The sequence below is a fragment of the Ciona robusta genome, chromosome 8, assembly GCF_009617815.1.
Source record: "Ciona robusta chromosome 8, ASM961781v2".
Lineage (NCBI taxonomy): Eukaryota > Metazoa > Chordata > Ascidiacea > Phlebobranchia > Cionidae > Ciona > Ciona robusta.
In genome coordinates this window covers 1717751-1745738 of record NC_143242.1, presented here as the reverse complement: position 1 = coordinate 1745738, position 27988 = coordinate 1717751, and the positions used below count along the sequence as shown (strand labels likewise).

The 27988-nt window shown below is 41.6% G+C and overlaps 2 protein-coding genes across 5 annotated transcripts; one reads left to right on the top strand and one right to left on the bottom strand.

Annotated features, from left to right (window-relative positions):
* The first annotated feature begins 2 nt into the window (after nt 1–2).
* Nucleotides 3–20270, top strand: LOC149732122 (cytochrome P450 26B1-like). Of its 4 annotated transcripts, none has more exons than XM_089882232.1 (9): nt 3–199; nt 12887–13255; nt 15344–15451; nt 15654–15845; nt 16838–17038; nt 17708–17883; nt 17992–18376; nt 19063–19190; nt 19449–20270. In XM_089882232.1, exons 1-9 carry the CDS (start codon nt 131–133, stop codon nt 19696–19698), a joined length of 1878 nt encoding a protein of 625 aa, XP_089738358.1. In that variant the 5' UTR covers nt 3–130; the 3' UTR covers nt 19699–20270. The 4 variants fall into 4 exon arrangements, with proteins under 4 accessions (XP_089738358.1, XP_089738357.1, XP_089738359.1 ...); XM_089882231.1 differs by lacking the exon at nt 3–199 and adding an exon at nt 4423–4576; XM_089882233.1 differs by lacking the exon at nt 3–199 and adding an exon at nt 4637–5547.
* On the bottom strand, nt 20271–27693 carry LOC149732121 (cytochrome P450 26A1-like). The gene is made up of 7 exons (XM_089882234.1): nt 27015–27693; nt 25103–25226; nt 24612–24793; nt 23898–24089; nt 21914–22183; nt 21334–21516; nt 20271–20914 (listed from the first exon to the last, which is right to left on the bottom strand). Exons 1-7 carry the CDS (start codon nt 27531–27533, stop codon nt 20471–20473), a joined length of 1914 nt encoding a protein of 637 aa, XP_089738360.1. The 5' UTR covers nt 27534–27693; the 3' UTR covers nt 20271–20470.
* Nucleotides 27694–27988: the final 295 nt, after the last annotated feature.

Here is a 27988-nt window from a genome sequence, read left to right as displayed (position 1 = left end):
ATTGCAGCATACAGAGCATTTAAAAATATTTCTGTGATAAAATACATCATTTGGTTACATTCGCAATTCTTGCTACGAAATTTCTTCAACCGGTGATATTTTGTAATTCATCCTCAATCTAAAGAACAAAATGGTTCATCAGGCGTTCGCATGCTCCGAATTCAAATGGGGAAATACAAAGTCCCTACGATTTTGCAAGGTGAGAATTTTCTTTCTGCATTTCGGCTAGACCGTTTCGTTTCACGTCACAGTGCGCGTGCAACCTAATTACTTATCCTAATTAGTCTTCTAAAAATAACATAGTTATGACAGCAATATCAACTGTCTGTGTTATGAATTTTGATTAATGTACTACAGAATCTAAAAAGCCAAAATGAATCGTATACCAAAAATATGTTCAACTAAAATTGCAAATGTTTTAAAACCTTTGGCCAAGCTGTATGTCTAGTCAGTTATAGTCACGCCAAAGCATGGGTTTGTCACGCTTGGTTATTACCTAAATTTGACACCGGTTGATTTTTTAGTGGCGCACGATCGCTGTAAGTCGTTTGCATATTTAATATATTCCAATACTACTTCTACTCGTACAGCCAAACAAAATGGTTTTAAAATACCTAACAGCCTATAATAAAATAGCTCCGGCGTGTATGGGTTCAATATACATACCAGCACAATTTTTTTTCGCCGGTACTAATTCTCGGCCACCAAGGTGATCGATCTAAATAACTGCTCTCGTGTTTCTAATGCATTGCTACTTTAACCTGGTGACAACAACGACTTGACAGCCCTTGAGTGGGTGAGCTGTCGTTTCGACCTGTTCATTTGACTTGCGTTGTTTCCGATGTAGCCTCACCCTGTTTGTTTAAGCGGTTACATTTCGTTTTAATGGAACTAAAATACCAACGAAAAGTGAAAATTTGTTTATAGGTAGAATTGCTGAAATGTGATTTTAAGGTACCACCACAGTCTTAAAAACAAAACTGCTTCTTTAAAATATCGCGTAAAACACGCGCCGAAGTAAAAAAATCGGCCGCGCGACAACGCATGGGATTTCCCACCAGAAAACGTTTTCTATAGTTTCTAAACTGCTGAAAGTATGATTTTTTTTAGTAGTTTAGAAACTAGAAACATTCAAAATTCAGTGACACGTTTTTATGGAAATTTCCATGCATTGGCCACGCAGCCGATATTTTTACTCAAGCGGTTAAATTTGCGGTTTTGGTACACATTTTTAAAGCTGTTATTTTATAACTTTGGCGGTGGTCTGCTGTTAGATCCCTATTAGGCATTTTTATTGATTTATATACACAACTGAATTTTCGTTGGTATGCCCCATTAACGAAATCGTACAGTTAAATATGGTACAATTCGCGATACCAGGTTTACCAAACATTTTCGGAGTTGCAAACCAGTAATATTTTACTTCTATGATAAATATTTTGTCTGCTGTCATCTACCCATTATAATAATCACCATATATCGCGTGTTTATAAGCCTAATATACACATTTCATTGCCGGCTATTTGCAAAGTAAAGGGGGCGTTTACGACAGAAACAAAGGTTATCGGGTCAAATAAGTTTAGCAAACACCCATACTATACGTCATGGACAGAATATTCGCTTTATATCTGGCTCAGTAAACAACCTTGTAAGTTATGTTTGTAACACTAGTAAAAAATATTTGCTTGGGGTACTGAACAATATTTGCCAACCGCGGACATGACCCTGAATTTTCATAATAAATGACCCACGGTAGCTACTATGACGTTATGAGCATTTGTGGCGCGATTAAGTCGTATATCCACGCTAATCAGTTCAGGCAGCGGGGTCGGCTAATTCATTTAAGCGATTCCCGCTGCCCCTAAACCCCTGCCCCGGGATTCAATCTCCGTAATCCGTCATAGTTTGTCTCCGTAGTCACGTGCGAGCAGTCAGTGGTACGTCACTGCAGACCACCCCAGCAGATCGCGAACTTCGTTTCACCCCCGCCCTCTCTCATGAAACTGGCCGCCGCAGTTTGCTAAGCGTGACTGCGCCAATGCCGCCGACTCTGTCTTGTCATTTGTGATATATGTGACGTATAGCATCATGCTCTCTTTCTTTATGTCCGCGATCAATATAAAACTGATACAAAAACGCGCTTTCTTCGTGGTTTAGTTTATGTCTTTTACTGCCACTCGCATATATAGCTGCGGTTAAGAGGCCGTGGCGGTTGTCAAATATCGACCCGCAAAAGTTCATGACTTCCCTGTGTACGCGCAGTGGCTGGACAGCTAAATTATGCTGGCAACGTTCCTTTCCGTTTACGTTCACCTCGTGACGTGGGAAAGTTAATCAGACGATTCCGGACGGACTGATTAACCCAAATGATGGATCACCATCGTTAGTGCTGGCGCTACCAGGTCTGCGGATCCCAACAACGGAATTTAGTAATCCACATCCCTAGTTTTATCAGCTTTGGCACGGCCACGAGCAGTGAAAGATGTGGGGCAATGGGTTGCACAGTGTTTTACCTACGTAGGTTTCCTTTATCTGTGTACCGGCGTCTGACATCACACCGATTATTCAAACGCCTTTGCCGAAAATAAATTATTTTTCCATATTAAACTATCCCAGTTGCCGCTTGTAAACTCGCAGTATTTATACAGCAGGGCTATAAGTTGTACAACCGTCAGGACATGACGGAAATTGCTTTTAAAATTGAATTAACGACCATGATATCCGCTGAAAATACGTCGTCGTTATGAATTGTGGAGATATACACTGAATAGGTTTTGTAGCGAGCTACTGCGTTCAAACTGTTTTATTTTTAAAATTGTCAAGCCACCCAGTATTAAGAGAAGGTTTTTATTATGTGTATGCCTCTCTGGTCGTTTCGGAAGTGTGTTCGTCTTCTGTGGTTTAATATTGGTCTGTATGTATGCGTTGTGGTCGGTGGTTCGTCTCAAACTTACACATTCGGCGCAAGAAACCGGAAAGTTGTCGCATGAGCTAAGTTTAGTCTTTTTTGTGACGTGCTCGTTTCCATTTTCACAGCTTCATGTCTTACTTTGCCGCTTGTCGACTGCGGTAAACGATCATGTAAATTTTCCGATTTTCCGAATGGCTCCGCACCGACGTTTGCGCTGTTGCTGATTTTGTGGCCAGGTGACCTTATCCGCACCCCCATTCCCGAGTTATCGCGGCATTTCTCAGCACTTGGCCGACTCGAAATAGAGAAGTAGTGACTGTCGAATTGACCTATCAACCGCGGGGTCGCGAACAATTCACACACTCGCGAGCCGGGCCAGGGCATCGTCTCCAACACAGGCGGCTTCGAGTCGCAATCCGATCCTGCCTACAACCAGGAAACAATTCGTCATAATCTATTTTGCGCTTTCCACTCGCAATCACAAGCACCATCCGACGACCAAGTGCTCAGAGCATATCATGCTTGTCTGCGCTAATGCTCTTGCCTGCATCAGCTGAGTCCTGCAGCGCGTTTCGCCGAGGGAAGCTCTTTCGTCGCTAATTGACTAAGAACTATAGGCGAGAAACAATTTGCTTGTGCGTTTGTTGTGATCTGAGACGGTACGTTTCGGTTTCCCGCGCGAACCCAGGTTGGCCTTCGGTTAGTGTTATTGGTTTGTTGTGTGAGGACACAACCCTTTTTTAGCATTAGACTGTTGTGAAGCCATGATATAGACCTCATCTTCATTTCAGGAGTATTTAGCATTAGAACGTAAAGCGGTTACCTGAACTTATTATTTGATATAATGCAGACACAGCAGTCCGGAAGGCTTCAATGTTTACTGAACAGTTTAATATTGGGGAGGGTGCGCTTGGCGTAGTTTGAATATCGCTAGATAAGACAAGGACTGTTATTTGTTATCATTAACTGTTGTGAAGCTCACTTTATAATCTGCAACTGTCGACTGCGGTTAAAAGTTCCCCAGCCAACTCTGCGCTTCGTCTCTTCAGTCAGAGATACAGTGTTCAAGTCAAATTCTTTGTTTCGTCTCGATTTCCGCTTCTCGGGTTCAGGGAGAAGTCACCGCGAACATGGGAGGGGGGGGGGAGCAACGTTCATGGTTCCCAAGACTTTTGTATGTCAGGTCAAAACACCTCGGCACGCGATCTATGTTTTGAATCCATTACAGAGAATCACAAGGGGGGTTTGTTAATTAACTTGGGCAGTGGAACTCCCGGCCATGAGCTCTTCCTGTAATTTGTTGCTCGACGTCACGTGGTCAAGGATCATTAGGCAAAAACCCGGGCCCCATGCGCCCCCGACCCGTGTTTGACCTCCTTTCAAGTGAATTTTAAAATGAAAGCAATAAACATTCTGCCCTTAAACGATAACTCTGCATTAGTGGTCGACACATCGGTTAAAGTGTGCGTGCGTTTTGGAACTATGCACTTGTTTATTCGGCTAGGATGAAGTTTATACTTATATGTGTTAATTTTAAACGCAGGTTTTTTTGGCGGGTTATTTTTTTTTTCATTTATGTTAAAGTCAAGTCTTTTTTGTGCTGTTAGCTCGGCTGGCCTAGAAGAATTCATACTTTTTGAAGCAGTGCAAAGTCGAACAAAATCAGTAAGTGGTTTTTCATGTTTTCTTTATGTTGCATTTAACCTACATTGCCACTTCCAGCGCGCTCTCGTCTTTCCTTACGGCAAGGCGGGATGTAAGGTGTCATCGTTACAGCAGCATCGGTCAGGATGCAATACACGGCGCATACAATCGGTAACCCAAAGCGTTGCATCCTGTCGTCTAATTAAAGCTACGTTCATTTGAATGAGTTGCTTGTCCGCACCGATTACTTAGGCGCGAAAGGTGAAACCCGCTGTGTATTTCCAGACATTACTAGGCCAGCTGATGAGTGACGCGACGCACACAAATACACCGAACGCTTTTTGTAACTATGGGGTTCTCTGCAATAGTCACAACCAGTTTATTCACACGTCACTCAACCGTTAAAAATCCAGACAATGTTGCGGCTCTTAGCGGTGGTGTCACTTTTGCGTCAAATAATAATAGACGTCTATTCAATAACTGACACGCACGGCTCAAATTCGTGACATGTATGTGTCTCGCTTTGTTAATGACATGCAACACTACCGGCGTGCAGTTAGTTGCAGATAGCTGCTTACTAATGTCAATGCTTGTCTTTAATACGTGTTTAATTCATTTTTTCGCGTTGCATATTTTACATATTAGTTAATAGGTGAGAGAGACGCTTTTGGCAGCTTCCCCCCAGTCTTATATTAAGTGCACAGTCTTCGAAAATAGGTTTAAAGTGATTCACCGTTAAGTAAGGTAGAAGCACGTGTTGGCAATCCAATCAGTCGTCGTGGTGCGTTACGGTTGCTTTGAAACAACAAACCAGTCGTCGAAGCGACATTGGATCCGTTGAGATCTCCCTAGTAATCAGATCCTTAGACCCCCGACTAAGTTCAGAGAGACTTGGGTATATAAGAGGGCTTTACCGTCAGGTATACGCAGCTTAATTGAACTGGCCGTTCACACTGATTAGCGTTCGGAATTCGAAAGTCAGTATTGCATTGGTGAGTTTTGTGGAACTTTTTGATTGCTGAAAATATTTTTTTGGGTATGTAGACTCGGTTGGTTTGGTTTCGTGAAAAGCTAAGAATATTTCGTTTAAGGTATGCCACCCGCGCAGTACTAAAGCGCATTTTGCGCAAAACTTTAAAAATATCCGTATTGGTTAATCATACATGGAGTAGAATTGTTCTGTGATGGTATTGTCATTGCGGCATCGCATACCGCTAAGTGGGTGTGTCAACGTACTCGCTTGGATTTAGTTTCTTAATTAAAACCATGGTGGTCGGGCAACAAATTGTTTGTTTATCAGATTATCGTAGTTCAGTTCGGCACCTCGGACATTTCGCCACTTTCGACAAGCTTTACATTCCTTGTCGATTGATTATACGTATAAGAATTGTTGTTTTACCCAAATTGGTTCGCGGTGTTTTAATTCACCATCACAGCACTATATGTAAAAAATAAAGACGCCGTTCTAATGTCGATCTAATTATTTTTTCTATCAAATTATGTTTTATCGATACCATGTGTTTACACATATAATGAAGTCGCTTGGTTTGAAATGCAGAGTATCTCTTTCCGCGCTCTATACATGCATATCCGATTTCATGTTGAAGACCGGATGTTAGTCAGCGGTGTATGTGTTGCTTACTATGGGTCACGAACTTTCGTGAATACAATCGTGAACAAGTAACGCCGCTATAGCGCCACCCAGCAGATCTAAACGCTAATTCCCCCCAAAAAAGACTCTAAAATATCGTTTAGCCATGGATTGCAACGTACCAATATAAACCTATAGAACTGCCACGCACACTACACAGTTACGAATAAACATTGTATTAATTTTCCTAATTTATGATTGATAAAATCCACATCAAAAAGTCTTGTGGCCGAAGTTAAAATAAACTTGGCGGTATACACCGCATCTACGTGCACTGTACACGTTGACGACATTGAATTGTGGCTGGAAGTCATTTGTCGCCGTGTTTGTCTATGCTTGTCGGTTCACCTCAGTCTGCTATATAAACAGCCGTCTCACAAAGCCCATATAGTTTACAAGGGTTCAACCAGAAGACAAATTTAAGCGGCGTTTGTGCGGCATGCTGTGTAATGATGATACTGAAATTTGATTTAACGAATCGACCTGTTTGATCGGCGAGGTTCAATGACCGGGTAAGATGCCATTTTAACTACACAGTTGTTCACGGGTGCCTTACAGGGTTATTTTAAACCTCGGAATTGATTAGATTTAAATGCACGGTGAGCTCATTTACGTGAATAGAGGTTCGTGTAATTGATTTTACGGAAAATTTGTTTTACTTGTTGCAGACGATGTTAATTTGAACGTTATGTCGTAACTGTTTTTGTGTTTTATTTTAGATTCATCAGGTTCATGACGCGGGTCACGAGTATCCGCATGTGAAAATAACCTTCTGTGTTCGTTGCCAACGTTAAAATTGCGGCTTATGGTCTTACTGTGCATCGCCGATCGCGTTTTTGCTAAGAAAACCCGTTCTAAGAAAATGGTGGCCTCGATTCACGCCCGCAAATATTGCCAAGTGGCGTTTTTCTCCTTGCTTGTCCAGCGATCGAGTTTAAAGAGAGGTTACTGCAATGCGATAAATAATCCCATTGTTTCAAGTATATACCGTTGGCCTGTGCTACCAACTCTCAACATCCATTGAATATATTTAAAATCACAGCCTTTGTAGTGTATATGTTAAAACTCTATTTACATATTTGTATAAGGGGACATTTTTATAAACGCCGCATAATACGCCCATACAAAGGGAAAACTTCTACACACCAGATGCTTCGGGTGTACATGTTATAACAGAATCGTTTTTGTCCACCAAAGAATGCTGTTTTCAAACCACTTGAACTACACTACGTCATAACTTTAGTGAGGAATTTCGAAACTCGTCAAATTATGTTTCGTTGACGTCAGCGTTAGACATCACGGCGAGATAAAGCTTCGATCAATTTCGGAAAATTTCGCGCGATTTCGGGCAGCGTGACTTGATCGGAAGGCCGCGCGGTTTTATTTCGATTGTAAGTGGATTATATAAGCCACTCATGTCGTTATATTAAGCTGTTTATCAACAAGCGTCGCACCATCCCCCCGAACACACATTTGGTTAATATAACAATATAACAACAAAGCAAAGGATTTTCATCAAACTTCATCGCGATAATTGTTTACGCGTAAGTTTCCCAAAAAGAATGTGTACGTGCAAACTATGCAGTATCCTATCGAGTCACTTTTGGCTTGAAAATTATCGGCCAAGATTCACTGTGCTGGCAATAAACAATAGATTTTAACGGAGATGGCCCTCCTAAGGACTGTTTGCTATGCGTTGCACACCACTGTCCCATTCCCGCTTGCACTTTTGCCTTCTTAATGTTGAGAAACGACCCAGCACGCCGTTCTAAGAAAAACATTCACGACCGACTTCGTGTACCCGGTGAGCTTATGCTTTTCATTCGTCCAATCAATGATGCTTCTCCTGGAGTCAACAGCAAAAGTCGTGAAGAATCGAAAATATTTTTAAACTCAAGGCATCGTTAAGTATTTGTGTACATCTACGGGATCGCGGTTACCGATTTAGCCAATGAAATATTTGGACCGTGACCAGCAGCCCAGCACTGCAAACAAATTCGTTTCGCCGATCCGGGATTTTTGACTTGTGTACGCCGACTCGCTTGCGTCATTTGGCGTGACGGAGCGAATATTTCAACTTTGACACCCTGCTATTTGGTTAGGTATCCACCTAAACCAGAACTCCCAGTACAACTGGCTCCACGCCGGTAAAGTGCAGTCAGTGTCTGGCCCGAAACCGGACACCGCTTTATGCCGCATTAAATTATTGCCAGTTAAACATAGCCGCTTATTATGGGGATAAAAGCCGAAGTTCGTCGAAACAGAGTTCGACTAACGGTCAAGTGCCAAAAGAGGGACATTCTTATTCCACCATTAGCGTCTCGTATGTGGTGGTTAAAGCTACCGCAACGTGGCCTCTGGCCTATTAAAGCCGAATTACCCATAATCATACATGTTTCGCTACCGTTTGCAATTTCATTCAACAAATCAGAAGGTAAATTCCGTTTCAAATTGCGATCATCTACGTCAAAACTGCGGAGCACGCTGTGACCTTATTTTGAACTCGTGTGTCGCCAAAGATTCTCACTGTGCAGCAGTTGATCTTGACAAACAGTCAACTGTTTACCTGCTTCGATATCTATATTCCCCATTACCTGGAAGGGCCTTACGTTTTTGCGAGGTCGTTTGGAGTTCGGGCCGTACCCCCGGTGAAGTCTTCGGCGAAACGCCTGCGCCCACCGCTTATCGAAGACATCATTTTACGTCTTTGGCGTTCGCTGTGCGGTTCTTTATCTCGCGTCAAGAGCTTGCTAATAAACACGCCATTTACATTGCTTATTGTTACTTGGCTAAATTTCGGCAAACATATGCGTATAACCGACCAAGTTTACAAAGTCCGCAATTTAAATTATAAAAACATAACATACTTTTTATATTTGATTTCAAACCGGTATGAAAATAATAAATAAATAAAATCCCGGAGAACTGCCTTGTTGCGCAACAGGGGACGTAAGGTTTTTGGAATAATATTATTCTGAGCAGACATGACCCTCGCGTGTCCCTTCATATTTTGTTTCTTAAGATATTAACATGCCGGTAGTCTTGTTTACATCGCTGTTTTGATACCCGTGTACATTTCTTTGGCGGAGGCCAATTTCACCAATTGCTGCAACAGCTGTAGTCGTATAAATTGTAATAAAAGTAATAGCTGTTTCGCTGGCCTTTTCGTGACCCGAGCTTACGACGCGCCCTTTTCACCCCTGTTACACTACACTTGCTTGTGTTTTACTCCTGGCGCGCACCGTGCCAGTTATTGTTCAACGGTGGCTGTTATGAGGTGGAATTCTCTTTGTTTGGTTACGAATGGATTACCGCGGGTCTGCTATGACGTCAGAATAGCAGTTGTTGTGGACGCTTTTTCAGGTGGTCGTCGATCAGCGAGTGTTGCCCACTTCGTTCCTCAACTCGATGAAAGAGTTAAACGCGGTGATGAACCTTGTGACAATTAAACACAACAAACAAATTTATTTGATCAACGCAATGTCGGCAGGTGCTCTCGGTAAACAGGCGACCCTGCAACGGGATAAGCCGCTGACTGCTGAATGAAATGCCCCGTCCTGCAACTGCCGTGGCCCCTGCAGAAACAAGAGTTAAACGCGCACAATCGCGGCTTAGTACACTTAACGGGATTACTCCGTAAAAACAGCGCTGCTGCGACGCGTAGTTGATATGATTCGAGAGCGGCTGATCTGGGATTTTTGTACGCGAATTAAAATTATGCTTAACTGTAAACATTTAATTCGTGGAAGCCGAACCTTGTGACCGGCGACCAGATTTGACCCGTGTTCTTGGTACTCGAATCCATATAACAATTCGACTCCGTCTCCAGAAGGTTGTATATGTTTAATCGGCTTGTGGCTGGTAATTGTCAGGGTTAAAGTGGTTTGTTTGCTGTGTATATACGACTCGGAAAGTTTTTAAGAACTGCAGTTTCTAAGAACAGCATGCATTTGGAAGTTGTGAATAAAAAGCAGATTTTAAAATTTTGTACCGCGGGCCCGTGTGACATCGTCGACCGCAAATTTATTCAAGGGCGTTGTACCGGTGATACGTGATATTAAACACTGGGAAAATTAATTCGTGATCGAATCGCGAAAAGATAGCAACAACATCTACCCCTTTCCCACCATAGAAATATTATATAATGCGGTGTGAGAATTTTCTGCGCGAACTGTGGCTAAGGTGACCGCCTGTTCAACTCTACCCGAAATCGAAATCTCTCTAGCGCTGTTAATCGCCACCTCCCGGCATTTGCTACGTTTCTCATGCAATAGCAGGTCAGTCGTTGGTCGCGAAGACTAATCATGATAAATATTTCGAGGCCGACCTATGTCCAGGTCACTCGCCGGCCAATGGGCTTGTTATTCCGGCCGTTTTGCCGAACTGATCCGATCCGCTCAACACTGTTCTTTTTCGCAGTATCATGCATCACTCGTGGGCCGGTGGTTCTAATTCATCCATATAAGTGATCGCGTAAATGAAATTGCGGGTTCCCTTCTAAACAGGTAGCGTTTTATCGTACCGCATAAAAGCAGAACTTACAGTGCAAGGTCACGAGAAGGCCGAATGCCGATTTGACCCTGAAAACGCTTGATTCAAATTTACAGATTAATCTTACTGGCTGGCACTACTAGTTTGTCCCGTGCAGCCTCCCGCATCAAAATCGCTCTTTGAAAAACATTACGTTAAACAGAATAGCCGAGCGGTTTTCGATTTCCGCTATTATTACGTATTAAAAATAGGGCATCCGGATTGCTAAATTAAATTAATCTCGGCCAAGAGTCAAAATATGACAAATCGTTTCAGTCGGTTCATTGTAGCGATGAAAATCCGGGTTATCTAAAGTACAAGCCCGATAAAGCATCTCTTCAATTTCAATGCGCGCGCTCTGCCAGTTTACGGAAACACGGAGCGGAAAACTTAAACTTTCCGCGCATTACCCGATAGAGTTTCCGCTGCTGTGGTTATTACACGAATCGATATTTGCCTATTCCGTTAGTAAACTTTAGACCGAGTTAGCCCGGTGGTGAACTTTACTCAAACCATCAACGGTGTTAGACCTCGTAGCTCATGATTTATTTAACGAGGTTGCGTTTTACGATCGAGCGACCGAACATTTCAAGTTTGCTCGTCTAACGGTGCTGTATTCCACCATGGTGACAGGAGTTCAATTAATTTATCGGTTTATGGGCAGCGGATGCATTAACAGCTTTTACCCGCTGCCTTTCGCTGCTCGTCGAACTTTGTCTGGGAAATTATTCGCCGTGATGCAGCACTGCCTTTCTTCCCACCTGTACTGTCCAGAGAAGCGAGAGGTCGGGGTGAACTGGAGGACGCGAAGTGACAGCGCTCGCGCCGAATAAAGTTATTAGCCTTGCGAAACAATAGGCGTGAACAAGCGAGGCCCGCAGAAAAAACGACGTTGTTTTTAACATTCTTTTTTTCTCTTCGCGCGTGTGTGCGTGCCCCTTTGTTAGTTCAGAGCAAACGCACTCGGCACCGAATAAACGTCGTTATCGGCAGTGGCAGCAGGACAGCGCATATATAAAGAGGGAGGCAAAGCCCTTGGTTCCTCAGTCGATCAACTTGAGCAGGAGAGAAGATCATCGTTCTCAGAAAAGTACCGAAGAGCGGCCATATATCGGAAGATAATACGTCTTAATCCGTTGCCGGAGTTTGCCAAGTTTACGTTACACGCCAGTCAGCGAACGGGTTATTGCTCTTTGAACTTAGGCGAAGTCCATTCCTAAACAGTTTACGTTGAGCACTGTAAAGAAGCGATTTGAAAAAGTGTTCATTACCCGCTTGTTTCAATGTCTTTTTCCGTTGTGTCTGCTTATCAAAAAGTAGCGCCAATGATGGTGGTTACTTACGATCTATTACGCATGCCTGCAACTACTGGTCGAAATACCACCACGTTATGGCAACATGAGTTTCTGTCGACCATGGTAAGATAAGTTTGAATTTTGAGCGGTTTTTATCAAAGCCAAGTTATTACTAAGTTTATCTCTTCCGTAAAAGTTTATTTCTTTGTGGTGTTCCCGGCTGACTTTATGGCCATTAGAAGACAAACTGAACGGCGGATTAGGTTCGAACGTGGCGGTCGTGGCCAAAAGAGCGGATTATAATTGACCTTGCGTTCCCTGCACGATCTGTAATTTGTCTCTTGCGCCTGCCGGGCACGCACGTTAGTTACCGAACGTCGTTTTCTGATACTTTAGAACCTGGTGAAATGGTGTGAGTTGTTCACAGAGGATTTTAATATAAGCGAGAATTTTAAAGAGTTAAAAATAATTAGGTGATGATGTGTTTAACTGAGATCCGTCTTACAACACTTTTCAATTCGTGGCTTTAGCTGTATTTTATCGACTCTAGTTTAAAAGCTATAGCGTCATGCTTTACTAATAACATCAGCGACAAACTCTGCACAGAGAATTTATAGTTAGCTGGAATTTGTTGCGCTCAATTCTCTGTACTACGCGTTTAAACTATTGAACCTGTATTGCGTAAATGCTGTTTTCAAGTGGCCTTATAAGCGGCTTGAACTCTGTCATTCGACGGGTGTATACCGCATCGTCAGCAGCGGCTATCTTGTGTTCGCTGACATGCGATGCTTAGTTGTATTTTTAGGTTTGCTAGTGTATAAAGAACCGTTTATTGCAACTTGCTTGTTTTTACAGGAGAACGCGACAGAAGGCTGGGAAACTGAGTTAGAAGTCGAGACTGTGGCCGAAGCAACTTTCCAGCAAGGGGCAAACGGAGAACATGAATATTCCGGTTCTGACCAGTTCTTCGAGCAGCTGAATGGGACACTGCAGTCCCTATTCGACAGTTCAGCAGTTGCTGCTTCCCCGCTGATGGCATTCATCTTACTCGGCCTCGCCGCGATTCTCGCCGTTTGTATTCTCGTGCACCCCCTCAAAGCGTGGTGGCTCAATTACAACATGAAATCAGCAGTAGACCCGGACAGCAAGCTCAACCACCTCCCGATCCCACCTGGCAGTTTCGGACTTCCTTTCATCGGCGAAACTCTCGCATGGATCACCCAGGTATTTACCCCAATATTTAGTTTTCTTATGTGTTTACTAGGTTAACCTTACAGTGGCAATTACGCGCTTGTAAATTATTGTGTAATTTTCCACGTCGAAGGATTAAGAACGCTTGGGTTACATTTAAACGAAGCTAGCACGAAAGGTGGCATTTTATGAAGAGATAATAACTTGTGGTGGTGACTTTGAACCAGCCAATCGTCTCTTTGCGGGATTAAACCACGTATGATACGCCAGAGGCCGAAATAGTATAATGCTAGTTGCTTGCGCGCCCGCGAAAATGTTTAATAACCCTTGGCTCTCCCGATTTTCGTAATCGATTCTGAAATAGTCGCGTGGCTTGGTGTACTTGTCCTTTAGGGTGAGGATGACGCATTAGCTTAGGCTTAGTTCTGGAATTCCAAGTGCTATTGTGATATCATCTCGAATTATAATCCCCCTGTTTATGGTGGCATTGAGTGCACGTTTTCCGCAATTCCGCCTTCCGTAATCTATTTCCACGTAAATCTAATAGTGCCAAATATGTTACCTTTTTAAGTTCGCACTGTGGAGTGATTCACCGTGATATGAACGCAGGTTACTCTTTATTACGACGTATAATTCCGTACGGGACTTTTTTGTTGCCCGCCGCAAATGACGCGCCCATTTTCTGAGGTCTAAGACGCGCAATAGAAACATTTTTGATCCGCTTTTATTCTATTTGCTCGGCTCGCTTTCGAGGAAGCTTGCAGGTCGTTCGAAGGTCGAGGCGTTTACTCGAGATTAAACGAATTGTTATTCAATCGCCCATAATCGCATTTCGACAACTCGCAGTACAATGCACTAATAACTCCGTCCAAAAGACCTTTAGGCACGGCAGTTATTTCATTTCGCACTCTCCCAGTATTCCCTTAAAAGTACCCGTTGTTTTTCGGTGAATTCAACCAAAACAAACGACCGACTTCTACAATCATCACCCCAGACTAACAGACCAATATAACAATTAAAACGGAACTGAAGTCGCCATTGAACTTGTTCAACTTCGACGTCCCTTGTATTTGAATGTTGATATTGGCCATTGCTATGTTGCCTTAGTCAGTCGGCGCGGCTTGAGGTTGTTTATATTTTTGTACAAGGTCCCCTGCACACGGTATTACGTAAGCCGAACCTCTATTTCGAAATTATTGATCACGTGCGCAATTGGACCTTGTGTCGACTACTTACCTTTGCCGAGTACACCTGTCTGTCCTCCGACTGACCCCGCCGCCACTATTTACACAATGAGGAAATATAGCTGTACAGTCGTGCTAATGTTTCCGGGACAATAGAAGTTGACGACGCATTTTACGGTCCAGCGAACTCAAGCTCGTGTATCCGATTCCGGGTTTCGAGGACACGACCTTGTACACATATCAGCTTACACCTTAAACTTAGTGGCGCCACACAGTGTCACTTGTATATGATAACACCATGGCTGTCATTCGTGTTTCATTAGGTAATATTACAACTTGAAAGATATAACGCGCATGCTTCTGCGGTGGAACAAAATCACGGTATGTTTGCACTCGCGTTGCAAATTACCCCACCGTACTTAATCGGCGTCGTCCATTAGGGCCACTTATGAGACCGGTGATCGACCGTCCATTGGCCGCAAGTTGTACAGGTGCTAAGATGGTGATTAGTCGGGGGACACGGTTCTCGGTAACCTTTCGGCGACCTCGAGCTATTTCGTGGCTACTTTGTCGGAGCACGAGAATCGTTTTGTGTCGATAGTTTAACGAGCAGTGATTAGATTAGGGGCTTTTGTCGTCTCCATTGCCCGCGACATTTATTCCCGCCCGTAATGATGCGTTTCAAGAGCGGCTCTATAGTAGAAGAGGCCCAATCGAGGGCATACCGGGTTAACGATTACTAACGGTGCCTATTTGTCATGATTTGCCACAGAAAAACAAAGCCCCGACGCTTCCTTTGATAAGCGGACCAATCGCTCGTTAACCTCACTGTCAAAATCGACGTCATGACTCTGTGACCTCGACGTAAAGGTCACAACAAAGTCGCAGTATTTATTCCGTAAAATTTCAAGCTGATTAACTCGTATCTTTCTTACAGGGTCCTAAGTTTAATTCCAATCGAAGAAAGAAATACGGCAATGTCTTCACCACTAATGCTATTTCTTTACCAATCGTCAAAGTATCTGGACACGAATACGTTAAAGAGGTAAACAACAAACACACAAAAATGCAAATCTTTTTTTATTACCTTGAACTCGATACATTGATACGTATCAACATATATAATTCTCCCCAAGAATTAGATCTTACATAAAGGAGTTAAAAGATTACCACTGTGAGCTTTAGCTGCTCTTGTGGGATTAATAAGTTCCCGTGGTTCAAGTTACGCAATTTTGTTTACCTTATAGATTTTGACCGGGGAGCACGACAAAGTGACAACGATTTGGCCTTACACCGTACGTACCATCCTGGGTTCACATGGCATAGTCAACTCGATCGGCGATATCCACAAGTACAAAAGAAAAGTCGCTTTCAAGGCTTTCACACGTGCTGCATTGAACGACTACGTTCCGATAATGAGAAACCACGCCACCCGTATCGTAAGTTTGCATTAAAATTTTTATTGGTTTTGTAAAATTCGTTTGTTCACTGCTGCGTTTTAAATATTCAAAGCATGATCTTTACGACGTAGATGTGGCGGATGTGAAACTTATGTGGGCTTATATCTGTAAGTTAAAGTTAACCGACGTAATAGCTCCCAGTTTTCGCTGGATCAAAACGGTTTAGGTATTGGATATTATTACTAGGCGTCGTCCTAATTGCATTCTGCGAAATCTTCGCGACATCGCTGCACATTATCTGGATAGTCTCCAATGTGTTAATCAAAATTAACGCGTTACGAATTTGAGACCTGTGCCACCGCAGGGTTTCAGTCCATATAGTGTCGGTATGCCGGTAATGCGAAAAGCAATTAAATTTACTTCGAGATTATACCTTTCGGCTTCGAAGCGCGAGCCCTACTGGCATAAACAAAGTTCCTGCTGAAACCACAACCACTGTTAGTTAAGGTTATTTGACCTTCGGCGACCGGCAGTTGGTAAACGCCGATGCGAGAGCCTGGTCGGAGAATATCCTTTCTCCTCAAATTGCAGCTCATGTAAAGGTCGCTGCAGATATAGGATAGTCTCTTTCCAGGACTTCGACGATCCACGATTTTCCGGGAAGACAAATTCGGCGCTCAAGCTTCGCAGTAAACGTCACCGCAGTTGATATTACTCGCATATTCGACGCATCTGCGGTAATTTCGTGCTAGCTTTGCCGATTCTTAAAAGCCAAATCGATTGTATAACGTTCGTTTTATTGCGAATACCCACCTAGACATCCTCCTTGCTGTTGTGTATGCAGCAGGTCGTGCAGAGCTTCAATTTTACTTCAGAAAATCGCAAATCAGTAACCACAAAATACGTAGGGGTCATGCAGGTTCAAAAAACGCCAATTAGTACAATTTCAACCCTGTAACCTATTGACTGTGGTTATACCTTTCCTGTTTTCCACGTTGCATGAACTTATGTTCAACTTTGTTTTCCGACAGGTACGACAAATGCAAGAAAGCGACCAACCGCTGGTGTATCCAAACATGCTTCGATTGACGTTTGACGTTGCGGTCAATGCTTTGCTTGGATTGGAAATAAGTGACCAAGTCGAGCTGGACATGTTGTTCAAAACCTTTCACCAACTAGTCAGCAACGTGTTCTGCCTTCCATACAACGTTCCAGGATTTGGTTTTAATAAGGTAAACTAAACTATAGAGTAGCCTATTGGTTTCAATGACGATATTCAAATAATTTGTACAGAATTAGTAAATTGAGTATACAGTCGCAAAATTCAGGAAATTTGTATTTTTTATTTATAGCATAAAGTTGGCTACTAATTACAGAGAGTCACATGTATTCTAATCATCAGACTATCGTAAACGACATAAGAAATAGCTTTCAAATTCGCATACTTCATCACCATTCCCGATCAATGACGTACTAAAATCGCGCAGTATACCATGTTATACCGTGTTCGCACTTGAAATAACAGTTTCGGACACATGTAATTGGCGCCAAATGGGTTTGCTTGAGTTCGCCTATCGCGACCACGCATCCAAACGGGAAGTTATTTGCAACGAAGCAAAGGTGAAGTTTTGTGGTGGTTCGGCCACCCGGAAACTTAACCTCGAGCCGCGTAACTTGCGGCCTATATAGCGGTTTCACGAAAATTTGCTGGAGTGACAGTCCTACTTAATCTTTAGGTCTGTGGAGCGCGGCTACTTATGACTGCAGTTTACGATAAAGGCACGGCGCGTGGTTGGCTGGAAAAAACTCAAACAAATTGCAGCCAGTTTAAGACTTATTGGCGCCCCCTTAAGGCTGCCCTAATTGTAGCGGCCTATAGAATAAGCTTTTTTTTTTATCAGGGAATGAAAGCACGAAACCAACTTCTGGACTTGCTTCAAATTCATATAGAAGCCAAAAAGCAAGCGGTGTTTTCGGAAATCAATAAAAGTGGGGAAGGAGCGGATCCGTGCGATGGACTTGCTTTTCGGGGGGCACTTGGCACCATTCTCTACGAGGAAATTAAAAACTCAATCAGGTAATTGTTTAATACAACATATACCATACCAATATATATACTTGAATTGGAGTTTATGATAGTTTTAAATGTTTTTTCCCATATAACGTATATTCTATTTTAATCTAGACTGAAGAAATTAAGAGAAGAAAGCAACTTGGACAACAACAACACAAAATCCGATGCCGACAATGAGTTTGAATTAGGCGACTTGGAGATCAAAGAAATTGCGATTGAACTAATGTTCGCCGGTTACTACACCTCTGCCAGTGCTCTTACATCCGCTATACTTGAACTAGCGCGCCACCCCGAAGTTTTCTCTAAGCTTGAAAATGAACTACTTCAGCATGGTATCCTGCGTGAAGATTCATCTGATGAAGAACACATGCCAGAGCTTAACCTTCAGAACATACACAAACTAACCTACCTCGATCAAGTCCTAAAGGAAACCCTCCGCATTCGACCACCAGTCCTCGGCGCATACCGACGAGCCAAAAAGACCTTTCAAATCGGGGTAAGTACACTTGGTCACGGGTTAGTCATGAGTTGTTGTGATGGAAAACTACGAAAATTTACAAGTTGGCCTTTGTCGTACATTTCACTTGCGACGTGGCTTACTTTAAAGTTGCTGACGCATCTATATGTATTTTACCGATAAGCGCACAGTCTACCAATAGACCGCAGGTTTAGCACTAAAACTGTACCGATTATGTAAATGTCATTCTCACCCATTTTTTAAAAACTCCGCCACATCCTATTTGTGCGACCTGTAACATCTTCTTCGAGTGGAAGTAGTTGCACTTGTCTCGTCGAAGGACAGGTCAAGCCGTCTGAAGCATGGGCGCGGCCTGTTGATCTATCTCGTATACCTATACTGAACTTTTAACCTGCGCCATCGGTACATACTTCTCAGAATAAACTCAGCAACTAATTTTAGCAGAGTGTGTTTACCTACCGGCTCACCGTTGTCTAAAACACACCGCAGTGAGCTTTGCCCTGTATATTTTTTAATAAAAAGAGATTAATAAACCACTCTGAAGGTCGAAGCAAGTGCGCAGTGATTACGTGGTCGTCGTGCTGCCAATTAGGCGCTGGCTCAGCGACAATTAGGACAGATTTCACAACCCATTCTCCCGAATTAAGTCAAGAGCGACTACACGACCGCAACTCCCATGCTAACAATACGATCTTTTGTTTCAGGACTATCGCATCCCGAAAGGATGGACCGTCATCTACAACATCCGAGACACACATGAGCTCGAATTTGAACATATGACTGAGTTTGACCCCGAACACTTCGCCCCCGATGCCAACGATAAGAAATTCCGGTACGAAATTGTTTTTCTTAAACATAAAGAATGTTTTTATTCTCCGGCTTTGAGTCCTAAATTGTTTTATATTGCTTTAAATTTAATAGGCACAAGTCGGTACGATATATATACTTGTATACGTGCAATATAATGCCAATATCATTAGAGTAATACTTATGTTGTCGTCGTTTTTTTTCCGCATTTTTTATTAATTATTCCTTTTTATTAATTATTTTACCACATTTTTTATTAATTATTCCTGTTATTTTTATACAGTTTTATTCCATTTGGAGGCGGGCCTCGTGTGTGCATTGGGCAAGAGTATGCGCGCATTATAATGAAAGTCTCTCTCATTGAAATGATAAGATGTAACAGCAGCTGGAAGCTCGCCAACAAGACCCTACCCAAAATGGTGGCCATTCCAACCCTACACCCGAAAGACGGCCTTCCTGTACATCTCCAACCGAGAAAAACGGTCGGAGTTGTAACCTCCCGCAGCGAGCCGGTTGCCACTGACAGCTCGTAATAATGGATCAAGGTGTATATGATGCAGCGAGGAATTCAAACGCCAACCGCGGTGTAAAAGATTTCAGACTCGATATCTAACTTATTGCTTCGCCCTCTAACAAACTTTTCGACGTTGCAACATCCGCTTTTAATCCCGACATCTATATTTTCGCATACTTGTACATTTTCCCCAATATTTCTTCACTTTTTGTGTTTTGTCGTGCCAACAGCATAACTAATTTGTTTTTCGTAAAGAGGATACAAGTGATAGCCACACACCAGCAGTATTATTCTAATTATCTGTTAATTTAATTCCTTTCACATTCTTTATTTACATTTCAGCTACAAAATAGCTGATTTAACTTCCAGAACATAAACCCTTTTTATTCGAAAAACCTAAGCAGTATTTCCATTGACTCTTTTAAACACCGGAATGATGAAACTGGCACGTGCTGTAAAATAGTTGAACGCGTTTTCCCGCTTGAAGGCGTCAGCGTCAAAAGCGCTGTATATGCCGTTTGTTCCGCAGTGTGTTTTGTTATTAACTTGTTTTCTCGTCAAGCCTTCTCAATACAAAAGCTCTTCTTGCAATCACGGTTGTTCGTTTGTCTTTATATTAGTACTGTATAACTATTAGTAGTAAGTCGTTAGTGGTGCCAGCAGGCAGAATTATGAAAAGCGCAGTATAGGAAATTAAATAAGGCAAGTACATTGCGAACAACGAATCACAAGATGGCAAAGTAAACATTATAGATTCGATATGAATCAATATCGCAACTTCTTGTCATTCATTAAACGGCAGTACTAGATGAGGCATCATTAACAGAGTTCTCCGGTTTCAACTTTTTGATGGAAGTGAATTTAATTTTCACGGATTTGTCAGTACGTGTCATCGGAACTTCGATTATTTTGCATTTTCCTTCTAGACTGATGTCAGCTGTACGAACTAGCTCGAATATAAGAACTTTCAGGAACAGCATACCATAGTTTTTACCAGCGCACATCCGTGGACCTTTTCCGAACGGCAAGAAAGCGAAAGGGCTCTGCTGTTTCAAGCATTCGTGTGACTTGTCCTCACCAGACTTTTTAACGTCCGTGTTCTTGCAGGTGGAAGTAAAATGCTTCCCGGGTTCGAACTCGCACTTGGAGCCATTTTGCAAAACCTTTCCTGCGGCTTCTTCGTGCGTTAACCGAATGCTGTATATGATCTGCCAACCTTTGGGGATCTGGTAGCCCTGATAAAAGTAGGCACATATATAAATAATTCGCACCACAACTATTTTTAATACTAATCACTGATTAAACCCAGTTATCTATATGTTGGGTTGTGAAAGGCAACACCCAACAATTTGTGTTTCGCATGCCATCGTCTGAGGACATTTAATTAGTTTTGATTAAAGATTATTAATCAAACATTATTAAATAAACTGGCGATAATTTGCCCGAGGCCCCAGGTGTGGCAGACCAACGTGTATTCCTAAAACGTCCAAGATTTAATCACAACAACGTATCTCGGGTATCTAATGTAGTTAAACTGGGAAAGTGGTCACCTAAGCGGGAGCACATATCACGTTGGACTTTACCACACGCAAGATAACATTGATTCAAGGTTCCATCAATTAATAATTAAATGCATTCCTCCATCATTACTTACACCAAGCTCAAAAGTTTTTAAAGCCACACGCACAGCTCCCGGTATAGTAGGTGTGACGCGTAACGTCTCCTTGGCAACCAACTCAATAAAACGTAGAGACTGAATTCGCTCGACGTTAATCTCAGTTAAGGGGGTGTCCCATAAGCCGGCCGCTTTTATTTCCTCTCTGCATTGCTTAACGACCTAAATGCACGGATCGAAAACATATTTGTTTGAAAATAATTCTGTAGATTCTAGATATATCCTATTTGCCCCATGTACGGGTTTACCACATAGTTACAGTTAAGAAAATTTAACGAAAAGAATTACCTGTATATTGCTAAGTAAAAAACAAGTCACAGAACCTTACATTTTACAGTTACATGCTTTGTCCTTATATTGCTTGTTATTAGAATAATGCATATTTTCACTTTTTATAATCCAGCAGATGTGTATTAAGAGAACACATTTTGATTAAATTAATATTAACCGATACGATATGTCTCGTGATTTATTTATATTCACGTTGTAGTAAGGCGTAACCTATGTGTTTATGAAGCTTTTCAACAATTCACTCATACACCGATATCTCAAAATTTACCTGTGGGTTTTGACTCAAGTGGAAAGTTACCAGAGAGCATGAGCATTGGAGACTCTGTGTTCCTGCGAAGATGAACTCAAGCGACAAGTTTTGGAGATTACGAAGCTTGATCTCTGTCTCCCCCTCGCGGCGAGCAAATTTTAGAATGTTAAGTAGCACGCTCTCAAACTCGCCACCACTGTCACCAAAGAGCTCGTCGTCTGTTGCGTTGAATTTAGACTTAAGCTGCGATTCGAGTTTGTTAAAAATTAACTCCCGAGCTTTCAACCCCTGTAAGTAAAGTGTTCGAATTTAATAATTATAATAAAGTGGAATGGGGTGAGATGGGATATTTATGCACTTATTTCCCGACATTTTAAAAATAAGAATACTTTATGACTTTTAAGTGATACTATGTTTTTATGCTATTTAAGTGATACTATGTTTTTATGCGAGAACACAAAAAATATATATAAACACACATTGAGTAGTATAGCGATTTGTATACAGGCGGGGTAAATTGGGACCGTTCAAAATCCGTGGGTATTTTGATTAATAAGTGGATTTATTATTAGGAATACGCGTATATAACACGAAATAATATTTTACGCTCTATAAATCCAGTTTTAACGTTTTCTTGCTTGCCTGTACTTTATAGTTTAACATGTTACCTACTCTGTTTTATTGTAACTACATTACCATTTTATATGTGGTCGTATAATTGCATTACTATTTTAAATTCCAACCTATTTTTTTAACAACCTGAGAACACAAATAAACATACAAGCTGCATAATCAAACTCCGAACAGTTTTTATAAACCTTTCTCCACACTGTACTGGTTAACGTATACACACCGGCAGTCTATTATGCAGGCAGAGAAACTTTGTTGCAATTTCGAATCAATTCTCTTTTCCGCTACCAATCTTATCAATTTGTAACATGCCCTGTTTTACAAGATTTTGCAGTGATTATTTTTGAGCGACCGGTTGCAAAATAATCGAACACGATTCCCAACAGGGTTCAGCACAACTTTCTCATCAGTGATGGATAAATTAACGCGTCTGGTATTGATTCTCTTTACCGCCGTTAATTTTCGATACATAAACTACACTGTCGAAACATGTGTGGGCAGTTTTAATTCACATGGGAAAGTAAAAAAGCGAAATGAATATAAATATTTGTTTAAAATTCAACAACGTAAAATGTTAAACTAGATTGCATATCAGTTTGCTGTTTTAATCATTCAACTCTAAAAAAATTAAATTAGCGCGTATTTGTTTATACTTTCACTGCATTATAAATACCCGTTAATGTTCGTTATAGGGGTGTACAGCTGTACATGAAAATCTTCTAAATAACAGCAGCGTTTGCGAACCCAGCGAAAATATTTGACTTAGTTATAGGCTATGCTAACATTAGGAAAGACCAAGTGCAAATTTGCTTGCTATGAAACCGAATTGCTTTGGTGGTTTAACTTTGATCTTAGCATTGATGTAGCAAGAGTGCTGTTGTGGGGTTACGGCAAATAGAGGGTGTGAGCAAGCACAAAATACTCCCGGCACGATAGGGTATTTCATGCTCTGGGTATTTCAGGGTATTTCATGCTCTGTCGTGCGTGGCATTGGATCCTAATATACTTCAAAACTTTATATACCTATATATCACTATAGTTCTTGTAAGGTAAGATGGTACATCTTTAGCACCCAACATCCACACATTCTGGTCGTGTTTTAAACAGTTAACAACGGTCACGAAAGTCGTCGGGTTTCAGTTTTATAGTTTTTTAAACATTCTTTATTAAAATAAAATGGGACGAGAAAATACAAGTAAAGGTGTCCCATTTCCCCCCACCTTACTATACCCAATACTATATTATTCAACCATATAGCATTTCACCCTGCTCACACGTTACAGTATACTCTGGGCTTTGCAAATGGTCAATCCGTCAATGATTAAAAAATCAAGAATATAAAAATGGGCCGCATATTAACAATTAAACTCACCTTGTGAAACCCGAATCCAGGAAGATCCAATGGAAGACTGAGGATGCTGTTAATGATGTCATCCGCTGCCTGGATGTAAAGCTGAATGTCCGGATCATTAGATTTGATCCCAAGGAGAACAGTCATCATCGTTTTTGAGACCGCTTGCTTACATTTCTCAAGAATATGAACCGTACCTTGATCCACCCATTCCTGTAAAGCGACAGGTCGTTTGTTTGGAATATTTTAAATAAGCTTACATAAATTTAATGCTAACATACTGAAGTGGATAATATGGTGGAAGTCGTAAAAACACGCATTGGTATCTCAAAGTAAACGCTTGATATTGTGGACGACGAGTTGTAAAGAACTTATATTACTACAGAAGTTTAATTTCCGGTTACGGATCACATATGTCACATATAGGTTGTCACAGGTATTGAACTTCTATATCCTCGTATGACGCACAATTTACATTGGACTTTTCAGGAACTTTTCAAATTTTAATGTTAGGTTTGCCATTGTCGTACAAACGTACATTGTGTCAATATAGGGTGATACATTGACAGTTCCAACAGACACATTATACAACCCCATAAGTTTGCTCATAGTCTGGCTGGATTAATTAGTCTCAGCCACAGCCAGGTTACAAACTTGTTTGAACCAACAACGATGTTAGGGTCCAGCTATTGTTGTAAATGTATTTAATAGAATCTTTATTGAGATCGTTGTTACCTTTACGTGTGCGGCCACTCCTGCCTGAATTACCGGGGCGTAAGTGCCGATATATTTTGGCGAAAACGCTTTTAGGGCAAGTCGCTTGATACGGCAATGTGTGGCGAGATCACCGTTTACGATGCCGTCAGTGCCCAGAATGCGTCTCGTTGTGCTTGGCCATCTTGTCTGTACCAAGGTACCTATTGGCAAGATTAAAAGAACGCCAGTTAAGCTTTGTCAACTGGCAAAAGGCACTCTAAAATACTCCTATTACCAAGAGCTTGAAGCATACCCTTATGTTTGCCAAAACACAACATTCCACATGTATTTCATTGCATGGCTGAGCATATAGAGGGCGTTTTATGTTAGCTTTTCGTCTTTATCTAGATTTGAAAGGTACAATTTTGGTTTTCTCGAAAACCTTAATGTATTTTCGTGTCCATAACACAACGGTACGCGGTATTTTAAAATGTTAACTACGATGCTATACACCCCGCATAACCTTCTACCTTCTCCGAGGACAATTTTTTTAACATGCTCCTCTCCGATCACAGCAACTGATGGGCTGCCAAACATGTGGGTTCTATAGATCTTTCCATACTTGCTCCTTCGTTGTCGTTGGTATTTTGCTCCCTGCGGCAGAAATATCAAAAGGTTGATCAAATCTTTCCAGATCTGGCGATAATACCACAGTATACTGAAGTGACTTCAGTATCTAACAATGCATGGAAGCGAAGTTATTTTAGTTAACATAACTTGCCATATTACCCTGCTATGGAAATGAACCTCAACACAAATATTTTAAACAGGGGAAAGCTGTTAGTAAAATAGCTAAATCGATTTCTTATTTTTGTTGTTCATACCAGTGCTGACATTTTCTAAACTCGGGTGTTTTACATCGAGTTTTTGCGTTGTATCATAAATGTTATAACTTGCTTTGTATAGTGGGGTGGGGGAAGATGGGACACCTTTAGCACAAAATATATAAATATCCTGATCGTGTTTTAAACAATTAACAACGGTCTTTGAAAGTCGCGAGGACCAGGTTTTATAATTCTTTGAATGTTCTTTGTTTACTATTAAAACGTACGAGAAAATAGAATGAAAAGGTGTCCCATCTTCCCCCATCCTACTATATCATAAATGTTATAAGTTGCGTTGTATTATAAATATTATAACTTGCGTTGTATCATAAATGTTATAATCATTTTAAGAAACTTTTATTATTTACTTCGCTTTACGCGGAAGGCTTAAAATTGCTTTGCGGTTTTCGCAGCGTTTTGATGTCTATCTTAGTTTGTGCGCGGCAATATACCTACAACTTGAAAACCGCAAGGATTAAACTTTATGCAAACGGTGTTATAGAACCATAAAATGCAAATCGATAAGACATTTGTTTAAAGTTTACCTATTGAACGTATCTCCGTACCTTAACTTTCATTTGCAATAAAAATGTTGCATTTCCGTTGTGCAGCTGTATGTAGATAAATCCAAATATCCTGATCGTGTTTTAAACAATTAACATGATTAGGGGGTTGCAAGCACACGGTTAAATAATTCTTTGAATGTTTTTTGTTTACTACTATATAGAATGAAAACTCGTCCCATCTTCCCTCACCCTAATACAATGGTCGTAACATCAACGAAAATAGTCGTGAAACTAATAACAACGCGCGTTAAACTGCATTCGTTTGTTGATTGAACGCCATGAAAATGACGCTAAACCTGTCGACCCCCAGACAGTGTCAGCTTTTTAACCGCTTTTCAAATTAATCAAACCCACAAGTGCCCTAATCTGTCAAGGATGCTGATAAAGCCGGGAATAAAAGCTGAATGCTCTCCGGTACGTTTAATTATTATCCTGAAACCGCAGTCAAAGCTGCTGCTAAAAGCGGTCCCTTGGTAAACATACAATACCCTAAACGTCTGGCGTGAGATCGTAAATCTACAAATTTACCAGAAACATCGGTCTTTATAGAATTATAAAAAGGGTTTACGGTGCCTGGCAATACCAATTGTGGTATAGCTTCCATAAATAGTAAATTTGCCAACCTGTAGCACGTAACTGCGATGACTAAGCCTCAACAACATATCCGGCGTATCCGTTTTAGGGAAAAGTCATCACATAGCACCGCAGGCAGACGCCGAAATTTACTTCTTGGAATTACATTCGTCATATTTGCGATTTGCGTCAGCGAAACGAGACAACGACCCAAATTTTAATCGAACTGGGTTACCATGCCTCCCTTTCCCGAGTTAATGCTTTTAGCCGCGAAATGTTTGCGTAGTTAATGTCACAAGTAAATCACTACAGGTAACTTTAAATTGTAGTTAATGACTCAAGTAAAATCCATGGACAACAATAAAATATTATACTGTCGGGGACATTACACTTATTGATAAAATAAAACATAAACTTACCACCACAAAGAGATGAAACATTTCTCCGACTAGGGGAAACCCCATATTGCCCCGTGGAAGCGGAAGAGGACAACTGTGATCTTTCATCCGGACACACCGGATCTCCCAGAGGCAGCAAATGACATGCATCAAGAAACAGGGGACTCCGATGTACTTAATAAGGAAGAAGAGAAAGTAGAAGAAATCTTCGGATTCGAGGTAGTTGATGAGAGTTCTGTTGGATGGAACCTCCAAAGATGAGATGTTCGTAATTGCTTTTCTAATTCCTCCACCATCCGGATAAAGAAAAGAAGATTCTACCATGGTTTGACTGGACAGCGTTAAATTGATGGTCACTAACTCCTCGCTGGCTGCTGAACTGTTTACTCCCAACCTGGGTGACATCAAATCATTGATTGATTGGTCTGAAATAGTTACCAGCGAGCTAGCGAGCCAACTACTCGACGTGGAAAGACACTTTTCCAACAACGGCGATCTTTGTGAAGTGAGAACATTTTCGCAACGTAGCCCGGACGTCATTTCTTAAGCTGGGACAGCTACTTCCTTACGCGACGTTGTCTTTTCCAAATGGTCGAACAAATCGCATTAACTGATATGCTTCGGAAACGGTTTTCGCGCCTTCGCTGTTATACTGACAAATGCGCAAGGCGACGAGTGTCGATCAAAAATATAGACGCTCGTGTCTGGACTCCTTTTTTCACATCCGCTGACGCCACGCACCGACGCTGTTCGTTTTGTCAAAATTTGTTGATAAAGGGCGTGCGTGGACAGTTTCTACAGGCTCTCCATTAAATCGAACATTGGACGATAGATTAGAGCTATAGTTTGATGAGCTTTGGTTTGTAATCGAAAGTTTATTTTGTAACACTCGCAGAGACGGCCGGCTGCTATATTTAACCCACGGGTGCTAATCGGATCTTAAATTTGGCTAGCGTCGGCCAGTTGCGAGCTCTTCACGACACTCTGTACCACTT